This window comes from Panicum virgatum, chromosome 7N (genome assembly GCF_016808335.1).
Source record: "Panicum virgatum strain AP13 chromosome 7N, P.virgatum_v5, whole genome shotgun sequence".
In the NCBI taxonomy this organism is placed as follows: domain Eukaryota; kingdom Viridiplantae; phylum Streptophyta; class Magnoliopsida; order Poales; family Poaceae; genus Panicum; species Panicum virgatum.
The window spans coordinates 34026876-34048550 of record NC_053151.1 but is presented as its reverse complement, the minus strand read 5'-3'; the positions used below and the strand labels follow the sequence as shown (position 1 = coordinate 34048550).

Sequence of the window (21675 nt, the reverse complement as noted above, 5' to 3'; positions counted from 1 at the left end):
CACCGAAACATACCTTGAGGGCCTAGATGCTTACACCATGGTTTGGGGGGCATGAAGTCATCCATGTCATCATCCCAGTTAACACAAGTTTGTGCTGCAGGTGGTGCAACATGACTTGATGAACCTCTTGTCTTTCCCTTTGTCTCTTTTCTGATTCTAGGTTCATGTAAAGGGGGAGGAACATCATGTGTTGGAGGCCATGGTTTCGGGGGCATGAAGTCATCCATGTCGTCATCCCAGTTAACACAAGTTGGTGGTTGAGGTGCTGCATCATGACTCGACGAACCTCCGGGCATCTGTTCTTGCGCAGGCCAAGTACTATCACCCGAAGATCTTATCCACCTCCTTCGTCTAGTTTGCGGCATAAGTCCACCAAAGATACATACCAATTTACGGAAATTTGGTATCGATTTGTTAATCAACTCCGTGTCCTCGGGATAATCCTAGCATATAATTACACAATAATTTTACTATTTTGTAAATATGGATTACAAATAACGGACATGATTAGAACTAAATAAGAGTTACTTTAATGTGCATCTCATACACTTCTGGCCGCATCCATATCTTACAATTAGTTTGTAAAAATCCAATAACATAAGGATGATTCGCTAGTTCACATACCCTCGTGTATATCTTCCGACGTTCTAGCAGGTGTTCCTTTAAATCTTGCATTGTAATATCTCGAAACAATGTCAAATCTTTAAACTTAACTAATTTGGACAACACCATCTCTATCGTACCATCCGCTAATGGATCCAACTTCTTACTGATTACAAGATGTGTCATGATGTCAAGAAATATACTAAATTTTTCTTCGGTCCATGAAAATCCAACAGAATTGGAGGCAGCCATTGCCTTATGCTGCAATAATAATAAGGTACTGTCATTCTAAGTTTACTATTCTATATTTCACTATCCAAAAACTAAATCTATTCTAATTCATAATTATTTTAGAAACAAGTCTATAATAGTTGAGAAATATTGGTTACCTGCGGTTCGGATCCAAAATCCTGCAGGGCTTCGCCGGTTTTTTTACCTCCCTCACCCCTCCTCTCTCCCTCTCCCCTCTCTGGATCTCGTGGGCAGAAAATGAGGGCACAGAGGGAAGGGGCGGAGTTTTATATTTGAGGAGGGAGCCTGCCGCCCCCCTGCCGGGCGGCAGCCCCCTGCCGCCCGGCAGGGGGGCGGCAGGCTCCCTCCAAAGACCTCTGCGCAAAATAAATTTATTTTTATTTACATATAGGTCCCTACCGCCTCCCTGCCGGGCGGTAGGCCCCCTGCTGCCCCCTGCCGGGCGGTAGGGGTATAGAACTGTAAAACCTGAAACCAAAAATATATTTCTGTATTTTTTTTTGAAAAATACAAAAATAAAAAAAACGCCCGCTTGAGCGTCTTTTTCCGTGTGTTTCCTCGACTGAAAACGCTCCTCATACACATGGAGTAGTATACAGAAGGGCTTGCAGCTGCTAAGAAATAGTATGATATGGCGAACAGGAAATGGCAGAAGCGTAAATGACTCCGTTCGGCAGCCAGCTCCAGCTCCAGCCCAACAGTATTTTCCTCTCACACCACTCCAGCCACCAGCTCCAGCTCCAGCCAGCCCAACAGTATTTATCTCTCACACCATTCCAGCTCCAGCTTCCAGCTCCAGCTTGCCGAACGCAGTGAATATTTGGAGGGACCCATGGATCCCCGGGAGTGGACTAGGCAACCGAAGACACAACCTGTTTAGTTCCCAAAAATTTTCATGTGCTACAGTACTTCAAATGTTTGACCACTACTTAGAAGTATTAAATGTGTTTATCTGATAAAACACATTTCATAACCTCGAGCAAAATCACGAGACGAATCTAATGAATCTAATTATACAATGATTAGATAATATCGTGCTACAGTAAACAACCTCTAATGACGATAATTAGACCTAATAGATTCCTCTCGCGATTTCCCGCCCATCCATCTAATTAGTTTTATAATTAGTCTATGTTTAATACTCCTAAAACAACTTGATCAGCAAAGTTGATGAGCTTATTGATCCGGTCACAAGTGATTGGGACAGCCAATTGGTCCACCAAACTTTTATACCAGCTGACGGTGACGGTGGGTGATTACCGCTAGCAGGGATTCGTGGAAACCCCCATTTAGAGATTCAGCCAGGGGTGTAGAACACGCAAGAATCTCCCTCACAGAAGCGGGTCTGGTTTTTAGACAAGTTCAGGCCGCCTGGGTGTTGTGATTGGTTCCTGTTGATCCCGAATTGGAAAGTCCAGACTCAGAATCTCTCAGGCAGGTCCTGGAAATGGGTTCTTCTTTACATGTCCTCGGGTCTCTTTATTTATAGGCTAGAACTATGTTCTCCGCTCTTCTCTAACTCGTGTGAATGCCCCCTTTGCATGGTGGGCGCCGTCTTCCAGGCTGGCCTGCCCTTGTCAGATGGGCAGGCGGCTTGTCGGGCCCGCCGTAGCAGGCTTTGGGGGGCCCAACAATGTCATGGGCGCCCCGGGGTGGCCATGGACATTGGTGGGTGGACCCCACGTCCCGGGGTGATCCCGAGAGTGCTTGGAGGGCCCTCGTGCTCTGGGGTGTCCTAGGGGACATCCCGGGGTGGTCCGAGGTGGCCGCGTGGCGGTCCCGGGGTCACCCCGCGGATCCTCATGGTCCGGGGTGACCCCGGTCAACCCCGGGGAGGCGGCCAGGGCCGCCGCGGTTTTATCGCGACGATGGGCGCAGTAAACCGCGTTGGGTCCTGACCACCGTCCATCTTCAAGTTGATGGGATGGGTAGCTCAGGGATAAGCTATCCGCCGCCTATCTTCTTATCGTCTGAGTGCTCAACATCCCCGTAATCATGATGTTCTTATGGGGAAGCCGCGCGCCCCCTCGGGTTTTGTACCGAGCCAGGCGGCTGGGCGCCGCAACCCACACGATTTTCCGCTCGGTAAAGATATTTTTACCAGGCGAGTGTCTTCGAGGGGAAGGAAAAGGCCTTCTCTGGGCTTCTCGTGCCGGGCCGAGCCCGGCCCGTTCCATGCAGGCGCCCATCTCTATGGGCAGTTGTTCTAGGTGTGGGTCCAAGGCTCCAAGCTGCGCTCGGCTGACGTCGCCGGCTGACGCGTGCTGGTGGGCCTCCTTTCTTTATGCGCGCATTAGTCTGGGGTTATGGGTACCCGTTCGCTTTACGCTGACAGACGCCCAGATCATCTTGGCAATTCTAGTACAAATGGACCTGGAAGATGTGACGGCATGGCATTATGATGCTAGAGGTCTTTTCTCTGTCAGCTCGGCATACAAGGTGCAGAAGGAACACAACCATAGAAGAAGCAGAGTGGGCTGTCAATCCTCGTCAGGAGGGAGCACATTAGAGAGTGAACACTAGGGCGACTATGGAAGTTGAAATGCCCTGGTAAGATAAAGCACTTCTTCTGGAGATTGGCCCATGACTCACTTGCTCGGAGAATAAATCTAGAAAGGAGAGGAATGGAGCTGGATACACGATGTGTGATCCAGCTCCATTTGGCAGATGCCACCTGTTCTTCGGCTGCAAGTCAGTATGACCTATTTGGCAGATGCTGGGATTATGTGAAGTTCGGGACAAACTGAGCCATACTTTCTCAGCAAAAGAAGCTGTCAGATCAATTTTTGAACTCGATGAGAATGACATATTGCTAGCTATTACCTTAATGTGGCAGTGGTGGCTAGAAAGAAACCGAGTGAGAGAAGGGGAACGGAGGATGGAGCCCTCACAACTGGCCTACATTGCTCGAAAGAATACTGACGAATTTCAGGCAATAAGCAGTGTATGTGCAGAATCAAAACCACAAGAAAAGAAATGATGGGAGAGATCGGAGCAAGATGTCCTGAAGATAAACTGCGATGGGGTCTTCAGAAGCGAAACATCGGTAGGTGGCTCGGGCTTTGTGATAAGAGACGACTCTGGCTTGGTGATCAAGTCAGGGGCAGGAAATTGCACACATCTGATGGATGCACTCCACGCCGAAATGCTTGCTATATTGGCCGGTGTTCGAGCAGCAGGAGAATAGAGGACAAGTCAAGTCGTGATCGAGACGGATTCAATGCTGGCGCGGCTAGCACTGACAACATCTACTTTCGCCCTGGGACCGGTTGGTGGTGTTGTGTATAAGATTAAATACTTGATGAACTTGTTTTTTACTTCGTTACAAGTGGTGTATTGCCCTAGAGAATGTAATAGGGTGGCGCACGCTGTGGCGGCGCTTGGTTGTAAGTGTCCTCCTGGTGCCGTTCTTTCATGGGATGGTACACCATCGGGCATTGAGGACCTAATGACCAGTGATATCACTGAGTCATCGGTTTAATGGAATGAAAATTCCTTAAAAAAAAAGAAAACGCTCCTCATCATCAGCACACCAGTCTTCAGCAGGTTCAGAGTGACAGAGTTCTCACCGGTGCTATTGTCAATGGTGCCTGCCTGCCTGGTGCTTGGTGCCCTCCCTCCACCGTGCCTTCTGCTCCAATGCTCCATGACTTGTACGATACGAGTACGTCAGTACTGGGCTTTATTCTTCCATGCCGCAGCGACGGCGACGGCGACCCTTCCTCGCTTGCCTGTTTCTTGGGATCCCTGCCCGATCTCGATGTCCCCAAGTCGGCGACCCGGTTGACATCGCTGCCACGCCTGTCCTCTAAAGAGACAAATCGTTCGCCCAGTCGAGCTCCCGTGCCGTGCTCCGAGGGGTTCCGTTTGCCTTGCATGCATCTTGCTGCCTCGCAGTTTACCGATCCGGGCTGTGTTTAGATCCTGGACCATTGGGAGAAAAAATCACATTGGATACTGTAGCATACTGTAGCACTTTTCGTTTGTTTGTGGTAAATATTGTCCTATTATGACCTAACTAGGCTCAAAAGATTCGTCTCGCAACGTACATCAAAACTATGCAATTAGTTTTTTTATTTACCTACATTTAATACTCCATGTATGGGTCATTTGTTATATTTAATGTTTCGATGTGATGGAAAATTTTGATTTTGGGGGGTTTTGGGGGCATCTAAACACACCCCGATGGCAACAAAAGCCTCCCGTGACGTGAACGCAGCGGCGTGTCGGCCGCTTGTCGATCTCACCACACCGGCGGCGCTATACATACAGCAGCAGCAAGCGAACCCGGGCGGCGTGTCCGGGAGACTAGAGACGACGACGGCCTCGGCAGTGGGATGGCGGCGGAGGTCCCGGTGATAGACCTGCGCCTCGCCGGCGCGGCGCCGGAGGAAGCCGCGCGCCTGCGGGCCGCGTGCGAGCGGCTGGGCTGCTTCCGCGTGACCGGCCACGGCGTGCCGCGGGGGCTCCTGGCCGAGATGAAGGTCGCCGTGCGCGCGCTCTTCGACCTCCCCGACGACGCCAAGCGCCGCAACACCGACGTCATCCCCGGCAGCGGGTACGTCCCGCCCAGCGCCACCAACCCGCTCTACGAGGCCTTCGGGCTCCTCGACGCCGCCGCGCCCGCCGACGTCGACGCCTTCTGCGCGCGCCTCGACGCGCCGCCGCACGTCAGGTTGGTCGTCCTCTGAATAGAATTCGCGCCTTTTTTTCTTTCCCGAGTAACGCAAATCATGTTGCTCGCAGGGAGACCGTTAAGGCCTACGCGGAGAAGATGCACGACGTGATCGTCGGCGTCGCCGGCGTGCTGGCCTCGAGCCTGGGGCTGGAGGAGCACTCGTTCAGGGACTGGCCGTGCCAGTTCCGGATCAACAGGTACAACTACACGCAGGGCACGGTGGGCTCCTCCGGCGTGCAGATCCACACGGACTCGAGCTTCCTCACCGTGCTCCAGGAGGACGAGTGCGTCGGCGGCCTCGAGGTGTCGGACCCGGCCACCGGCGAGTTCGTGCCGGTGGACCCTGTCGCCGGCTCCTTCCTCATCAACATCGGGGACATCGGCACGGTAGGTACCCCTCCCGACAGATCCGGGCAGTACGTCTCGGTGTTCCTGAGGTCTTTGATGATCACCCCGTCTCGATCTCCATCGATGCCGTGCGTTTCCAGGTGTGGAGCAACGGGAGGCTGCACAACGTCAAGCACCGGGTGCGGTGCGTCGCGCCGGTGCCGCGCATCTCCATCGCCATGTTCCTGCTCGGGCCCAAGGACGGCCGCGTGAGCGCGCCGGAGCCGTTCGTGGATGCGGACCACCCGCGCCGGTACAAGGAGTTCAACTACGGCGACTACCGGGGCCTCCGGCTGTCCACCGGCGAGCACGCCGGCGAGGCGCTCGCACGGTTGGAGGCGTAACGTGGCCGCGTGGTGCAGCGGCTGATCCGGAGCGTTAATTTGGGGCGAACGATGACTTTGAGGCTTTGAGCTATGTGAATTGCGATGAATTGCTAGCTATTCAATTCCGATCAATAATTTTTTTCGGTCCGTCTATGCCTAACTCAAGTGATTTGACGGGTTCCAACACTCGGGTAATTTTGTTCTTTGTTTCACCCAAAGCAAGTATCCAAAAAAATCGAGTGAAACAAAAGGCTTGCTCACCTAAAATTTGTAACCATCAGATCAGACATCAATTGCCACAAAAAAAATCCAAAAAGAGTACTAAAAACATATAACCAAAAACAAAAAGAAGAAGAAAAATATTTAAAAAATTAAAATTATACAGAATTAAAAAATTAAAATTATACAGAAATGTTCTATGGAATACAAAATTTCAGACATTTTAGGGAGACAGTGAGTAACCCGACAAATGCTAGATACAAAATTCCAAAAACCAAAATTTCAAAATATTACAAAGTTATTCTATGGAACTCAAAATTTCAGAATTTTTTGGGGTGCCTGAGTAACCCAACAAATGCCAAAAAGAAAATTGACAAATCAAATATTCAAGCAAATTGTACAATCCAAAAATATATATGTTACAGTGCTATGAACACTGTAATTGACAAATGTAATGCACTGTCAGTTACAATAATATTGACTTAACAAGATGGAAAACAAAAGAAAAATGGAATCCTGATTTTTATCCGTACACTTTTAATAAGAAAAGTACTGCAGCTAATTTACACTCACATTGTGGAAAACATACAGTACTATAGAAACTGTAATTTACAATGAAATGCAATGTCAATAAGGAAAATGCAATGGGGATGAAATAGTTGGGGGGCAAAATGAGAAATAGAACAAGCAATTTATAAAAAAGCCTAAATGAAAACCATCATTGATATTTGAAGTCAATAGCACATAATTACAACCCAAATATATTTAAATTACAGTACTATAAACACTGTAATTTTGGATAAATTGCACTGTAAATATGAAAGGAAAGGATAAAAAATAAAAATATACCTGCAAGACAAGAGGAAAGGGAAAAAAATTTAGTCTACAATAAACCTGACGCAAAATCCACAATTGATTAAGAAGTTATGATCAAGTATATATTATAGAAAAATAAGAATAGGAACCAGGACTAGATATATAGGGCATGCACAAACGAGTAGAGTGTAGAGCAGCACTAAACAAATAATGAAAACAAAATACCTTATCAAGATAAGAGCCATAATGGACAGACCAACAAAAATCAACTGCGGATAAAATTTACAGTGACAACATATGTAAATGACAGTATGAATTAAGCTGTCAATAGAGTATAGATTACATGTAAAAAGTACTATACTAACAGAAAAGCAGTTACAAGAAAAAGGACTACAAAATATTCTAAGTTAATCAGAAATATAATAGTGTCGTGGAGCTCATTACTGTAAAATCAAACATAAAACCAGAGACTAAAATCAGAAAATAGGTAAAAAGTTCTACAAGTTACAGAGAACTCCACTAATAAGGGGGTGATCAAAACATAGACGACTAGCAGTATACAAAGGCTACTAAACTTGCAGTATGTAAACTATTAACCAATACACTGAAACTGTATACACACACGAAAATCCACAAGTAGCAAGCAATAAATATACACACGAAAATCCATGAACAGGGGAATGACTGAAATCTGCAAGCAAATCAGATAGAGGGGGGAGGTCAAAAACCTACAGCATTCGGAAACAAAAAGAATCAAATCAAATGGACGCTAGCAACCAACAATTTACAATGAAATGAGCCAAATCCACAGGCAAAAACAAAGCATCCGTGCCACATACCTAGAGAGAGATAGAGAGCGAGAGATGGGGGAGCCCCCGTACAGCACGAGCGGCGCGAGTGCCAACGTGAGCAGCAGCAGCAGCACTGCGCCCGACACCGCTCCCTCCCCAACATCCCCTCGGCCTCCGCCTCGGTGGCCGGACGCGGGGCCTCCGATGTGCGCCGCCTGCCGGCACCGTGCGCGCTCCAGAGAGAGAGAGAGAGAGAGAGAGAGAGAGAGAGGTACCACAATGCCTCAGCAGAGAATGCCGGGCCTGGAAGGAGACGGCAGCGGCGGCGCAGGAAAAAAAATCAGTTGGAGGGAGAGCAGCGGCCGCAACGGGATCACGTTCAAAAATCACCGAGAAAATCGCAAACAAATGAAATCAACAACGAAAACCACAAATAGGGGAGCAAATCGAAAGGAATCAGGGAGGAGACGACGAAAACCTAAAAATCACCTCACCTGGCGGAGCTAGGAAGGGAGCGGAGCTCACAAGGGAGGAGACAAAAATGAAATGGAACTGAAAAGAAGAATAGAGAAAGAGCGGCCAGAATATCAGGGCAGCAGATAAAAAATCCAAAAAATCAGGCCGACAACATTGGCCCGCAGGTCATTGAGGTAAACCATAACAAACGGCACCAAAATAAACGAAGGGTGCAGATTGGACCAAAATGAGATCGGACGACACAGCAAATCGAGTGAGCAAAGGCTTCAAATCACCCGAGTGAAAGATAGCTTTCCCTATTTTTTTTGTGTCACTTCACATCATTTGAAAATTGCAAGTGGCAACACGTGCAGCCGTGCACACACAAAGATCTCGATGGTTCATACACGGACAGAAGCCTTTTCCTAAATAGAAAGGAGATGATTAAAGTATCCAGCATATTGTAATTTGGCTTACCTGCTATTTATAATAACCTACTACATTTTACACCACATACTTAATTTAAAAACATAGGTGATGATAAGCATTTTTTGAATTGGAACAGCATGAATTTTACACAGACTCTTTTTGAAAAACAAACTTTACACAGACTCGCTAGGATAGTTGAGCTGCAAGGAGACGTAATAAGGCTTCAACTTGATCTGTCAGCATCTGAGGCTTACCACTGATGTTTTCTCAAGTTTGCTGTTTAGTCCTTTTGTAGTGGCCGCACCCTCGGCTATCTGTTGGAATAAAGTCACTAACAAATGCACTATTCAATCCCTCGTCTTGTGATGACCATTGAGGAGAACATCTACCAACAGATATGCAGCGGAAGAATAAGAATCACATGCACAAGAGATGCATCGATTTACGAGGGAAAACCTCCTCAAGGTGAGGAGTAAAAACCCACGGGACCAATCGGTCCACTCCAAGCTTCCACTATAATCAACAAATAGTTACAAGGATTCTTCTCTAGGACCTCTAGAGGATTACACCAGCAGCAACACATTCACCATGATACACTTGGCATCAACAATAACAACAACCACAACTATGTAGCAAGAGGTATGCCAAATGTCAACAGAGAAGTCATAGATTCTGTCCCCCTTTGGTATCAGTTCATATCTCACAAACCACAGCTCCACTGTGCACAAATTTTGGTAGGAAAGTAGATATACGAGTCCTCTGACTACTGACAAGATTTCAGCTCAATCGGACACCATTTGACCACCCAAACAAATCATCTACCGAAACTGCTCTGTGCTGAAACTGCAATCACGCGAACTAAAAAAACCCCTATCAAATCTGATGCTCTGCTTAACCAATCATCAAACCAACTGACCAGATCGAAGTACCCTAAGTGTAGAACGAGCTCACCAAGTTTGGCGCAAATCCAAGCACGTTTGAGCCTCCAATCACTGGCTTGAAGCAGATCGGTTCACAACCACCAAATCTGGACATATTTGCTTCTCCTTCTTCCACCAAATCTGGACATATTTGCTTCTCCTTCTTCCTCTCTTCTCTCTAGTTGTGTTTTGTGTGTTCTGCACCTCCACCACTCCAAAGTGACGGCCGCACCTGGGAAAGATGAGGGTAGGGTTTTCTTGCTTGCCACTTCCTCTAAAGGAGCATTCTCAACCATTGATTCAAGCACTACATTAATGGTGCACAAGCACTTGGGCTTGTGGGCTGTCTTCATGAGTTTGCTTGGGCTCCAAATCTTCCTCTATGTGGAGGGATAGCCCAACACTAACATGGTGTTTCGAGAAACCAGTGCCACGACTGGAGCAAACGAACCTTTGTGGAGAGAGAAAAGAACCGCATTCAAAGTAAGTTTCGGTTCCCCGCCGATTAAAAAACTACATGCAGCAGATTATCTCAAGAGAAATTGAGGTGGCTGTTATCCATTGGGCGATGAAAGACTATTTTATTGTATATGGGACCCATGACCCCTTCAATAAAGTTTTTTTTATGATCGACGAGTAGCTTGTAAGGCCCACGAGTTCAGGGTGCGATGCACGTGGCTGACGTTTTCTTCGGAAATCGATACCACCGTTGGAGAAGGCCTTATGAACCTTCCTCGGCATGCTTGTTCGGCTGCACTGAAGTTAGCCGGCTGGCCGGCTGATTCAGGCCTGGCAGCACCCGCCGACACTCCTCATTTCGTGTGAGAGCAAAGCCAACAAGCTGGTTGTAAGGATTCTTGCAGTCTTCTCTCAGCCCACCTGTATAATAGTTAGCTCTTCACAATTAATACATGCCCCACTTGTCTCTCTCACAGATTTTTTTAGTTCTTGTACCCAAGCCGGCTGTAAGAGCAAGACTAATGATTTAGTCTGCTGCTGGCCGCAAGAAGATTTGCATCTCATCTCTCAGCCCACTTGTATAGTGGTTTAACCCTTCATCATTAATACACGGCCCACTTGTCTATCTCACAAATTTTCTTAGTTCTCGTGTCCAAGCTGACTGTAAGCTAACAACCCACTTCTCTTCTCTCTCTTTTCTCTCTCCTCCACCTAAGCATTCAGCCTGCTTTTAGCCTACTATAATACTTGCTCTAAGGTTACAGCCCGCTTCTCTTCTCTTCTCTCCTCCACCTTATCATTTAGCCGGCTTACAGTCAGGTATAATACTTTCTGAGGATGCTGGAGCCATCGGGTGTCTCAGCCCAGCCAGATCTATCCAGCCGAACATGCTCATAGATAGTCTCAAGAAACTTAGGCTATTCTTGCAGCTACTCACCCAACTTCCCTCGGTAACACTGTAAGTCTGTAATAGCATGATTTCCTGTATTAGCTATATTGGGGCTACCAGGGGCGGATCCGCACATCAATGTTCTCCCTTCTTACTCATCTGTTCTGTATTTTTTTTTCCTGAAAAGCCTTACTCAACTGATCTTTGCGTTTAGGAGTAACAGATGGTGCTGACAAGCAGATATTCTAGTCCACAGCTGAGAAAGCAGATCGAGATGACTCTCACAATGTTGCCATTGCTGATAGTTCTTGATCCCGTGCTTCCAAGCAAAGATTTCCCGTCAGAGGTCGACAAAACCTGTTCATACGTGGAAGAGGGAAGATTTGGAGTCCGACGCTGATGGATTCATTCTGCTTCTGAAGGCACTCCTAGATGCATGGTTCACACACTTGGCAATGGACTACTTCCATCCCATGAATTTATGGGACAGTGATCCTATAACAAGATAACACACTGAACATTTGTCAAAGGTCTTGAATCCCTAGGAAATACTGACCTAGCTGATGATATAAGGTTCGAGGCAGAAAATGGTCACAGTTCGTTGGACTACCTTGATGAAGTGGTGATCCAAGAGGCTTGCACGAGTTCTTAACAGAACGGGTGAATGTTGATTGCTTGCTTTAGTAGTGATCATGTGGCATATGGCAACCTGGGAAATAAGTCGCTCCTGAATACATGGATCGCTTAGAAATTCGAACAGCACAATCTGTTGCTGCAGTGACTAGTGATCAGTACTATTTTCCTGCCGTTTAACAATCCAGAAGCCTTGAAGGACATTTCTTTTGCGACTTCTGCTGCCACTGAATTGTAGCCACACTGACTGCTCTCTGCACAATAGCATCTCTCTGCCACTGATTCAGATTTATCACTGTAATAGTAGCTTTCAGATTCCCATATCACAAAGCAACAGATATCTTTTCGACTTCTCGAGATCCTCTGTCTGCCTGCATGACAAACCGACCACGGATTGGAATTGGATGGTGCCACGGGTAGGCCTCATCATCCATCGGGTTGGGTCGAATTTGGGTTGGGTTACTTCGAGTTTTGGGTCAAAAAAATGTTGGCCCGCGCCTGACCCGTGACATGATCGGGTTGGGTTGGCCCGCATTTTTGTATGTAATTTTCGGGTTCTATCGGGTTTTTTGAGTTTTGGGTCAAAAAATTCGGCCCGTACCCGACCCGTCACTTGATCGGGTCGGGTCGGGTTTTTTCGGGCTGGTTGGGTCGGGTTTATTGGGTCGGGTGGCACATGATCAGGTCTAGCCACAGGGCAACTAAAGCTACTCGCTCCAGGTTGGTAAAGAAAGTCATTTCAAACATCTTTGATCACTATCTTTTTGATACAAAAATTTATAAAATAGTCAATATATATACTTTTAAAAACTACATTTCAATATGAATCTATCTACATCCCTTTTATATTTTCAAATTCAATCTAAAAAAATTATTTACAGTTAAAGTTTAAAATATTTGCTTTAAAATAAATTCAAAACGACTTCCTTTACCCATAGGCCATACGGAGGGACCACGTGCGCAGGGGAGGTTTACAGTTACGGATTAATTGGCCTTGTTTGGTTTCCCGCGCTAGAAAGTGCTAGGAAACTTTGACTGCTAATTATGGTGTCAAATAAAATCAATTTATAAAACCAACTCCAGGATCCTTGCGCTAGGAACCCTGAAGAATATAATGAGGCCTTTGACCGCGTGATTAGAGGATGGTTACTGTAGCATCACTGTAGCCAATCATCGACTAATTACCATCATTAGATTCGTCGCGAAAAGTTATACACATTTCTGAAAAGTTTTGCAAATAGATTTTATTTAGCACTCCATGCATGCGAGATATTTTTTTTGAAAGCGTGCATTCTAAACAAGGCCATTATTTTCACCCGCTCAAGTCAATGAACGTCATTAGTGACGACAGCACCTGGATTGTATTCCATGCCTCCCTTCGTCGCTTGTCTGTTTCCAGGGATCGATCCCTATCCGATCCTGATGTCTCCCGACTCGGCGACCCGGTTGCCATCGATGCCCTCGCCTGTCCTCTAACGAGACAAGCCACATGATGCCATTGCCAGTCAGCCGCCACCACCGATTGTGTGCGCCAACGACTCTCTTCCGGTGTCGCAAAGATTGGTGGCGTCCACTTCGACTCTTCGAGGTGTACTACAGAGCTACCGTGCCGTGCGGTCCAACGAGTTTCCACTTGCTGATTGGCCTGCTGCCGCTTCACAGTTTCTTCCCGATCAGCTGGCTACGCGATCCGATGGCAAGAAAAGCCAAGCCTTGACGTGGAACGCGCGGTGTGTCGGTCGCCTGTCTCACCAAACCGGCGAGCGAGCAGGGAGGTCGTGGCGTGGCGCCGCAGGGCTCACGGTGCCGCCCGCCCCGACAAGCGGCGGCGCCCGTGCTCCCCCCCGCAGCCGCGCCTCTAAACTAAATACAGCACCAGGCCCGGCACCGAGCGAGGCCAAGCCAGTCCCGCGGTGCGTCCGGTCCGGGGGAGTAGAGCCGACCGGCTCCGGCAGCGGGGATGGCGGTGGAGATCCCGTTGATCGACCTGCGCCTGGCCGGCGCGGCGCCGGAGGAGTCCGCGCGCCTGCGGGCCGCGTGCGAGCGGCTGGGCTGCTTCCGCGTGACCGGCCACGGCGTGCCCGGGGGTCTCCTGGCCGAGATGAAGGCCGCCGTGCGCGCGCTCTTCGACCTCCCCGACGACGCCAAGCGCCGCAACGCCGACGTCATCCCCGGGAGCGGCTACGTCGCGCCCAGCGCCGCCAACCCGCTCTACGAGGCCTTCGGGCTCCTCGACGCCGCCGCGCCCGCCGACGTCGACGCCTTCTGCGCGCGCCTCGACGCGCCGCCGCACCTCAGGTTGGCCTCCGCCTTTTCTGGTCCGTCCATTTCTTTCCTCGTAATCGTCATATAGAAATTTGCCCCCCGTGTAACGCAAAATCATGCGCGCAGGGAGACCGTCAAGGCCTACGCGGAGAAGATGCACGACGTGATCGTCGACGTCGCCGGCAAGCTGGCCTCCAGCCTTGGGCTGGCGGAGCACTCGTTCGAGGACTGGCCGTGCCAGTTCCGCATCAACCGGTACAACTACACGCAGGACACGGTGGGCTCCTCCGGCGTGCAGACCCACACGGACTCGGGCTTCCTCACCGTGCTCCAGGAGGACGAGTGCGTCGGCGGCCTCGAGGTGCTGGACCCGGCCACCGGCGAGTACGTGCCCGTCGACCCCGTCGCCGGCTCCTTCCTCGTCAACATCGGCGACGTCGGCACGGTATGAACTTGTTGGCAGGTCCGCGTGCCGTCTCGGTGTTGTTGAGCCTTGACCTCTCGATCGATGTCCCAGGCGTGGAGCAACGGGAGGCTGCACAACGTGAAGCACCGGGTGCGCTGCGTCGCGCCGGTGCCGCGCATCTCCGTCGCCATGTTCCTCCTCGCGCCCAAGGACGACAGGGTGAGCGCGCCGGAGGCGTTCGTGGACGCGGACCACCCGCGCCGCTACAGGGAGTTCAACTACGACGACTACAGGAGGCTCCGGCTGTCCACCGGCGAGCGCGCCGGCGAGGCGCTCGCCCGGTTGGCGGCGTGACGTGGGCCACGCGGCCGGCTGCAAATTGGGAGCTGTTGATTACTCCTATACACTAGTGCTACTCCGTATCGGCTGTCTCGTTGACCCGTTGTGAATTGGTATGGAGAAGAAGGATTGGCAATTATGTCGCCATGTGATTTGGTATGGAGTCTTGATCAATAAAATCTCGTGTCATTTGAAAGTCGCACACACGTGCAGCCATCAGCTTGCGCATATATTTTTGAAACTATTGCGGATATAAATATATAATGAAGCAAAAGTTGCTCCTAGTCTAAGAGAAAACTAGGTAACTGATGCAGTTTGTATTCAGAAATCAGCGCGCTATAATTTTGCTTACATGTTACCTATAGTCAAAAGAAGATGAACTTCATACTACAAAGTACAAACTGACATGTAAAAAGATGAACCCTCGGCAAGACAAAACGTCTGAAATGTGAAGTTTTTTTTTTTTGGGAACGTCTGAAATGTGAAGTTCTGAACCCACCCAAAACAGTCACAATCCCACACCACTATCCATCCAACTCGGCCAGAGGCAGAGGGCCAGAGCGCCCTGCGGTGCGGCGATGCTCTCCTCACCCGCCTGCTCACCGCTCCGCCTAATCCCGGCCGGCGGTGGCGCTCGCCGGAGGAGCGCCGCCGCCGCGACCATCACGATGCGGGACCGGAGCAAGAACCGGAAGCCGACGCAGCGCGGGCGGTACCTCAGCACCGAGGCCATCCAGGCCGTCCAGTCCCTCAAGCGCGCCGCCCTCCGCGGCGGCCCCGCCGCGTCCTCCGCCGCCGCGGTAGAGCCCAAGCTGCGGCGCCTCCTCAAGGCCGACATGGTAGCCGTCTTCCGCGAGCTCGCCGCGCAGGGCGAGGCACTACTGGCCCTCCAGGTACGCCGTGCTATGTGCGCCTGCTGCTTCACCAACAGAGCCTATTGTTTTTTTTAAAGAAAAAAAGTAGCAGAGCCTTCTTTTTTTCCCTATCAAATAGAGCCTATTGGTAATCGCCTTGGTGGCTGTTTGGGCATTGTAAGCCAAATTCTTGGCTAAACTGTGTTGATCAATTAGTCAGTTACCTATTAACGTGTAGTTTAGCAACCAATGTGTAAAATCGTGAATTTCTGTCACGGGGTTGTGCCATGCCGACGGCCTAAATTGTTCCTTCTCCAAATTGGTAAAACTTATCAAGGAGATAACAAATTTGAGAACAATGCTTTACCCAAAAGCTGTCAGCCTTTCTGAACTACAGCAGATGTGCACCTACTATTGTTATTTATAAACTGTCCATTAGATACCTGTGCGTGAAGTATTTCTGATCTGATCCAACAATCTATCATCTACGAGGGTTAGGAGTCTTGGCTAGTTGTAGCGACTTTGTTTTCGCTTTTGCTCGTCGCGTTCAGTTCAGATCTCTTTATGTTGCTTGTGGCTTCCGGTTGGCAGCCCTCTGTGCTGTCTTCGGCAAGTTTGCTAATACTTTGTCTAAACAGTCATAGTTTCGTATCTCTCGAACTTTGTAATTTCGTTACTGTGGTAATGAAATCAGGGCAAAGTCCCAGTTTGGAATAAAAAAATCTATCATCTACGGAAAACTCAGTCTAATCTTAATTGTTGGTTGAAATCTCCTACCTTCCTTCAGAAATAGCATGATGTGCTGATCTGGCCTTCAAGATTCATGCCTGTTCAAATTCTTGTCCACTTTGATTTGAGCCATTTCCTTTTAACTGCTGGATGCAGTGGATGTGCTTTGGGTGCTATTTCTTAAGGTTATGAATCCAGTAAATGTGAAGCACGTATATGATTACTTATGTTAGTCTACAGCAAGAACCTTTAAGTATTTTCTTTTTCAATATGGCTGCTATTTTCGATTAATTAGAATCTAGTAGCATGAATGAAGGCAATTTAGTGGCAGCTCATAGAACTACCAGGAACTACTTCTAACTTCTTGTTGCACTTTCACTGTTAGTTTCTGTAAATGGCATTTTCGTGGTGCATTATTTCGCTCAATATCCACTCTTCTTAATTCGTATCACTTTATATATATATATATATATATATATATATATATATATATATATATATATATATATATATATATATATATATATATATATATATATATATATATATATATATATATGCATTTAGGATGATGGTGCTACTGCTGACAAGCAAGTTTTATTCCTGAACAGATAAATGCAGACTTAGATGCTTCTCATTTCTCACAATGTTGTCATTTCTGATAGGTCTTTGAGGAGATTCGGAAGGAGCATTGGTACAAGCCTAGGTTGCTGTGGTACGTAGATCTTGTTACAGTGCTTGCAAGTAAAGGTTTGCGGTCTGAGGTTGACAAAGCCTGTTCCTACCTGAAGAGGGAACAGTTGGAGCCAGACACTGAAGGTTTCAATCTGCTTCTGAAGGCACTCCTAGATGCTGGGTTCACACAATTAACACTGGATTGTTTCCGTCTGATGAAATTGTGGGACAGTGATCCTGATAAGATAACATATACAACATTGATCAAAGGTCTTGGATCCCTAGGAAAGATGGAGCTATCTGCTGGTATAAGGTTGGAGGCAGAAAATGATTACGGTTCCTTGGACTTCCTTGATGAAGTGGAGATCGAACAGGCTTGTACAAGTAGTTCGTAACAGTATGGCCAATGTGGTTTGGTTGCTTATTGATCGAACAAGCAGGAGTTATATCTGCATTGTTCGGAATGATCATATGGCAACCTGGCAAAGAAATCACCCCAAATATTTGGATTGTTTAGGGTTTAGAAAGTAGAACAACGTAACTTGTTGCAGCAAGGACTACTGACTACTGACATCTAACTTTTGTCCGTCCATATTTTCTTTTGTAACTTGTCCAGATTTTTCTTTGAGAAGTTCTCTGCATCTATTCATACTGTTGACTTGCCATCTGAATTATAGTCACATTACTGAATTCCCTTTGCGACTTTCAGTAATCGCATTTCTGTATATATAAATGGCTGCGTGCTTCCACTCATACTGAATTAGAGCGTGCTTGTAAGTGGTACTTATGTTTTAGAATTACTATTGTAGGTTGCTGTGGGTGTAAATGGAGGATTATGGCAATTGCTAATATCCATTCATACTGTGTTCAGTTTGCCAATTTACATTTCTGGAGATAATGTTCAGATGGCCATGCTCAGGGGTGTTAATTAGTGATCCTTAGGTGCACCTCCAACCCGTTCAAAATTTTGTACTACTTCTCCAAAATTAAATTTTATTTTGAAAAATTACTACAAAATTTTAAACTAAAGAGGGTTAGAGGAGCAACTAAGGGTCACCAATTTGCACCCCTAGCGGCCTAGCCAGGTCCATCGATCGCAACAGCTGCACGCTCCTTGAGGTGCTGCTCTTCCTCAACAACAGCCTCAGCGGGTGCCTCCCCTACGAGCTAGGCCTGCTCGAGAAGGCCACGGTCATCGACGCCGGCACCAACCGCCTCACGGGCACCATCCCGGCGTCGTTCGCGTGCCTGCGCAAGGTGGAGCAGCTCAACCTGGCGGACAACCTCCTCTACGGCGAGGTACCCGACGCGTTCTGCCGGCTCGCGTTCGGCCGCCTCAAGAACCTCACGCTCTCCGGCAACTACTTCACGTCGCTCGGGTCCTGCTGCTGGGACCTGATCAAGGAGGGCAGGCTCAACGTCGACCGCAACTGCATCCAGTGGGCGCCCAACCAGCGCTCGCACGAGCCACGAGGAGCGCGCCAAGTTCCTCCGCCAGCCAGGTCGTGCCCCGTCAGCGACTACGTGCCGTGCCGCCCCAAATACCGCGGCTCCGGCGAGCCGGCCGCTGGCGAGGCCGCGGAGGAGGAGGATGCGGCGGTGGAGTACAGGTACCGGACGTACTCGGCGCTGCATCCTTGAGGTCTCGACCTGGGCCGGACGGCGACGGCGAGGGCACTGCACAGGCTGAAAAAACGCAGAGCGCTGTGCGTCTTGTGACCGTGAAACGACTGATCAGTCGATCGCTGCTTGGCCCGCTGTGTTCGACGGGTTGTGTTGGTGTGTTGTGTCCCTGTCCAGCAATATTCCCCTTCTGTCTGATGATGATCAATCCACTATTATGGCCTACTTGAATTCAGAGCACCATGCCACCATTTACTAATGAAATCAAACGACCACCAGTATGAAATCGTGAGATTGTAATGCCGCGATGCGCATCAGCAAAGGCAATTATGGTGGGAAAAGAAAACACAATAATCTGAAGAAAGCATAGTAAGATATAATAATAATAAGCAAACGTACCAATGCTTTTTGCCTATGACGTTAAAACCAGAAGCATGCATGATGCAGCACTAGAATGTGCACTTCACGTTCATGGAGCAGAAGATTATTACCCTCCATGAGTGCTGCGCAAACTGCTAAGACGCATGTTAGCAGCATTTGAAGTATCTAATAATTGATGAAGTACAAATAATAGGATCTGTAGAAAACTATTCATGCAGTTATATGCTTAGCCTGCCACCAGAAAATATATATAGCATCTCATGCAAATATATATGGTAAAATTGTCACCAAATATTATTAATTTGAAGCAAACAGCATCAGCCTCCAGTTTAACAAATGGTACGGAAATCAATCAACACACAGACATTTCATGAAAACGCAGCGTCATCCGATGGTTTGATGTGGCGCGCACAATTATTCTTGTGCATTTATTCTTAAACGGCAGCGCATGATAGTTTATAAACTAGTTGTTATCTTGCATGCTCCACTTGAAAATCATATTCCCAAATCTAAATGAAACCAGGGGGCAGCTTATCCATCTCATGGAGCATCGGACGATATGCAACTGGTGCAGACCCCCTCCCTCTTCCCCTTCCCCTTCCCCTTCCCCTTCCTCCTCCCCTCCACCTCCCCCTTCCTCTTCCCCTCGTATTTCTAGTAGTGCTCCCTGCAAAATATTGGATCAATAATAAGAGATCTCAAATATACCGCTCAATGTTCAACAAGACAATAGAATACCACTTTTTTTTTGCGTAAGTTGAAAACAGAACACTTCATATCTCCATTTTAAATGTACTAGACAATGCTCTTCTAACTATATTATTATTGACAACTGACATAAAGGGAATGCAGGTATGTCTTTCAAGTCTACGATGTAAAAATATTTTTTTTTGGCAATGTGACGTAATATTGAAAATGCATTGTTCGAATCCATACCACCACTTTCAGCATCATCAAAATCCACTGTTCTCTGCAACACCAAAGAATGCATCAAAATAATATTGATCAAATAAATATAAGACAACAAGTATGCGTATAATGAAAAGGAAAAATTCAACCAGCATTGTATTGTTGTTTAAAGTTCAAAATTTTCTAAATACCCACTATATACATATATATAAAAGGTGTCAGTTTACATTTTTTATTTTCATTTTATGCAAGTGTCAACACAAAACAGCTGGTGGGAATTTCAACTTTCTATTTGAGAAAACCAGATTTCCAACTTTAGAACACAAAAAAGGGAAGCTACTAGCGCGCAAAAGAAAATACAAGTACCTTCAATAGAATTTTCTAGAAAAAGTTAGTACCTTCTTATGCAATTTTCTTCCTTCAAACATGTCTGCACCTTCTGACAATGCCACTAGAAATGCTTCAACTTTAGGTTTCGAGCGGAACATCCTTGTGTATTCCCGATGAGAGTAGAACTACATGAAACAAATTTTACTAGCTACAAGGTTTGGGATTTTGTACCAACCATTCATAAGTAAAATAACATATCAAGCTAATACATAATTAGTCATACATGCTAGATTATAATCATATACAACACTATGCCTCGAGTTAGTAAAATATCACACATAATCAATCGTGTGCAAGTTGTTGACTTGGTGGCCAAATTGTAGCCAGATTGTGCGAATCACATTGCAATGCTGGCTGTTTTTTGATACAATGAAATATCTATCATAGTTACATTGAATAATATAAGAAAGCTTGTTTATTGGAAATCCATGACTGCATATACGAACGTTCAGTTTCCTAGCTCTTCACATTTTCTTCTAGTAATAAAAGCTTTTAGGGTCATGGACACTTCCTAATTATCCGTTTTATCTACAACGGAGTGATAGCTTTCGCATTAGCAAAGGCATAGCCTATACATATGAACATTGTAATTCAATTTGGTTGTTCATGAGTTATTCCACTTGATCACCGTGCATCAAAAATGGCTATTATACTCTCCCATATACTTTCATTTTATGGATCTTTACTTTTTGTTATTGTCACACTTTATCAACGCTAATTGGCATTTCATTGACCCATTTGAGGTTGTCATCTCCCACCTAGAAGAACTTCTCCAGTTACTTGTCAACAAATTCAAGGACCTCCTTTGTAGTGCTCAAGGCCGTCAAGAGGTAGACCGGTTAGGAAGAGAGGGTTCACTTCATTACTTCATCCACATTGCCCTTCCCTACCGCTTGTGTCTTGTTGGGACCCCCATCACCTCGACAAGCTGACTGTAGCCTTATTGGCGAGTGGATAGAGGTCAACTTTCTGTAATTGCTTGATGCTAAGCGGTAGTCTGAGGTACTTGATTGAGAAGTTTGCTCGGGAATCCTCTAGGACATCTTCTAGATCAATTCGCTCATGAAAATTAGCGCCATCGAGGATTTTTGCACATTTTGTTACATCACCGAAGAGCTAGAGAAGATGTTTCAAAGTGGTCACTTCATGCTTAGCTATCTTTTTGAAAATGACCGCATGATCAGCATACCTAGAAACAAGTAGCCTTGCATTGTTTCTAGTGACCTAGTTCAGGATGCCTGCCTCG

General features: G+C 47.2%; 4 protein-coding genes across 4 annotated transcripts; all 4 read left to right on the top strand.

Moving 5' to 3' along the window:
• The first annotated feature begins 5043 nt into the window (after nt 1-5043).
• Nucleotides 5044-6403, top strand: LOC120682216 (2-oxoglutarate-dependent dioxygenase DAO-like). The gene is made up of 3 exons (XM_039964023.1): nt 5044-5530; nt 5602-5920; nt 6022-6403. The coding sequence occupies exons 1-3, from the start codon at nt 5193-5195 to the stop codon at nt 6262-6264; spliced, it is 900 nt and encodes a 299-aa protein (XP_039819957.1). The 5' UTR covers nt 5044-5192; the 3' UTR covers nt 6265-6403.
• Nucleotides 6404-13413: 7010 nt separating this feature from the next.
• LOC120682215 (2-oxoglutarate-dependent dioxygenase DAO-like) lies at nt 13414-15070 on the top strand. The gene is made up of 3 exons (XM_039964022.1): nt 13414-14156; nt 14250-14568; nt 14641-15070. The coding sequence occupies exons 1-3, from the start codon at nt 13819-13821 to the stop codon at nt 14881-14883; spliced, it is 900 nt and encodes a 299-aa protein (XP_039819956.1). The 5' UTR covers nt 13414-13818; the 3' UTR covers nt 14884-15070.
• Nucleotides 15071-15365: 295 nt separating this feature from the next.
• On the top strand, nt 15366-17879 carry LOC120682217 (protein THYLAKOID ASSEMBLY 8, chloroplastic-like). The gene is made up of 2 exons (XM_039964024.1): nt 15366-15761; nt 17117-17879. Exons 1-2 carry the CDS (start codon nt 15447-15449, stop codon nt 17519-17521), a joined length of 720 nt encoding a protein of 239 aa, XP_039819958.1. The 5' UTR covers nt 15366-15446; the 3' UTR covers nt 17522-17879.
• On the top strand, nt 17533-18767 carry LOC120681174 (uncharacterized protein At4g06744-like). The gene is made up of 2 exons (XM_039962701.1): nt 17533-17537; nt 18200-18767. The coding sequence occupies exons 1-2, from the start codon at nt 17533-17535 to the stop codon at nt 18765-18767; spliced, it is 573 nt and encodes a 190-aa protein (XP_039818635.1).
• Nucleotides 18768-21675: the final 2908 nt, after the last annotated feature.

Excerpts from the sequence above, each read along its gene's own strand:
- LOC120682216 (XM_039964023.1), top strand. The coding sequence starts at position 5,193 with ATGGCGGCGGAGGTCCCGGTGATAGACCTGCGCCTCGCCGGCGCGGCG. Across the intron at positions 5,531-5,601 it reads GACGCGCCGCCGCACGTCAG|GGAGACCGTTAAGGCCTACG; the intron begins GTTGGTCGTCCT and ends TGTTGCTCGCAG. Across the intron at positions 5,921-6,021 it reads ACATCGGGGACATCGGCACG|GTGTGGAGCAACGGGAGGCT; the intron begins GTAGGTACCCCT and ends GTGCGTTTCCAG.
- LOC120682215 (XM_039964022.1), top strand. The coding sequence starts at position 13,819 with ATGGCGGTGGAGATCCCGTTGATCGACCTGCGCCTGGCCGGCGCGGCG. Across the intron at positions 14,157-14,249 it reads GACGCGCCGCCGCACCTCAG|GGAGACCGTCAAGGCCTACG; the intron begins GTTGGCCTCCGC and ends TCATGCGCGCAG. Across the intron at positions 14,569-14,640 it reads ACATCGGCGACGTCGGCACG|GCGTGGAGCAACGGGAGGCT; the intron begins GTATGAACTTGT and ends TCGATGTCCCAG.
- LOC120682217 (XM_039964024.1), top strand. The coding sequence starts at position 15,447 with ATGCTCTCCTCACCCGCCTGCTCACCGCTCCGCCTAATCCCGGCCGGC. Across the intron at positions 15,762-17,116 it reads AGGCACTACTGGCCCTCCAG|GTCTTTGAGGAGATTCGGAA; the intron begins GTACGCCGTGCT and ends CATTTCTGATAG.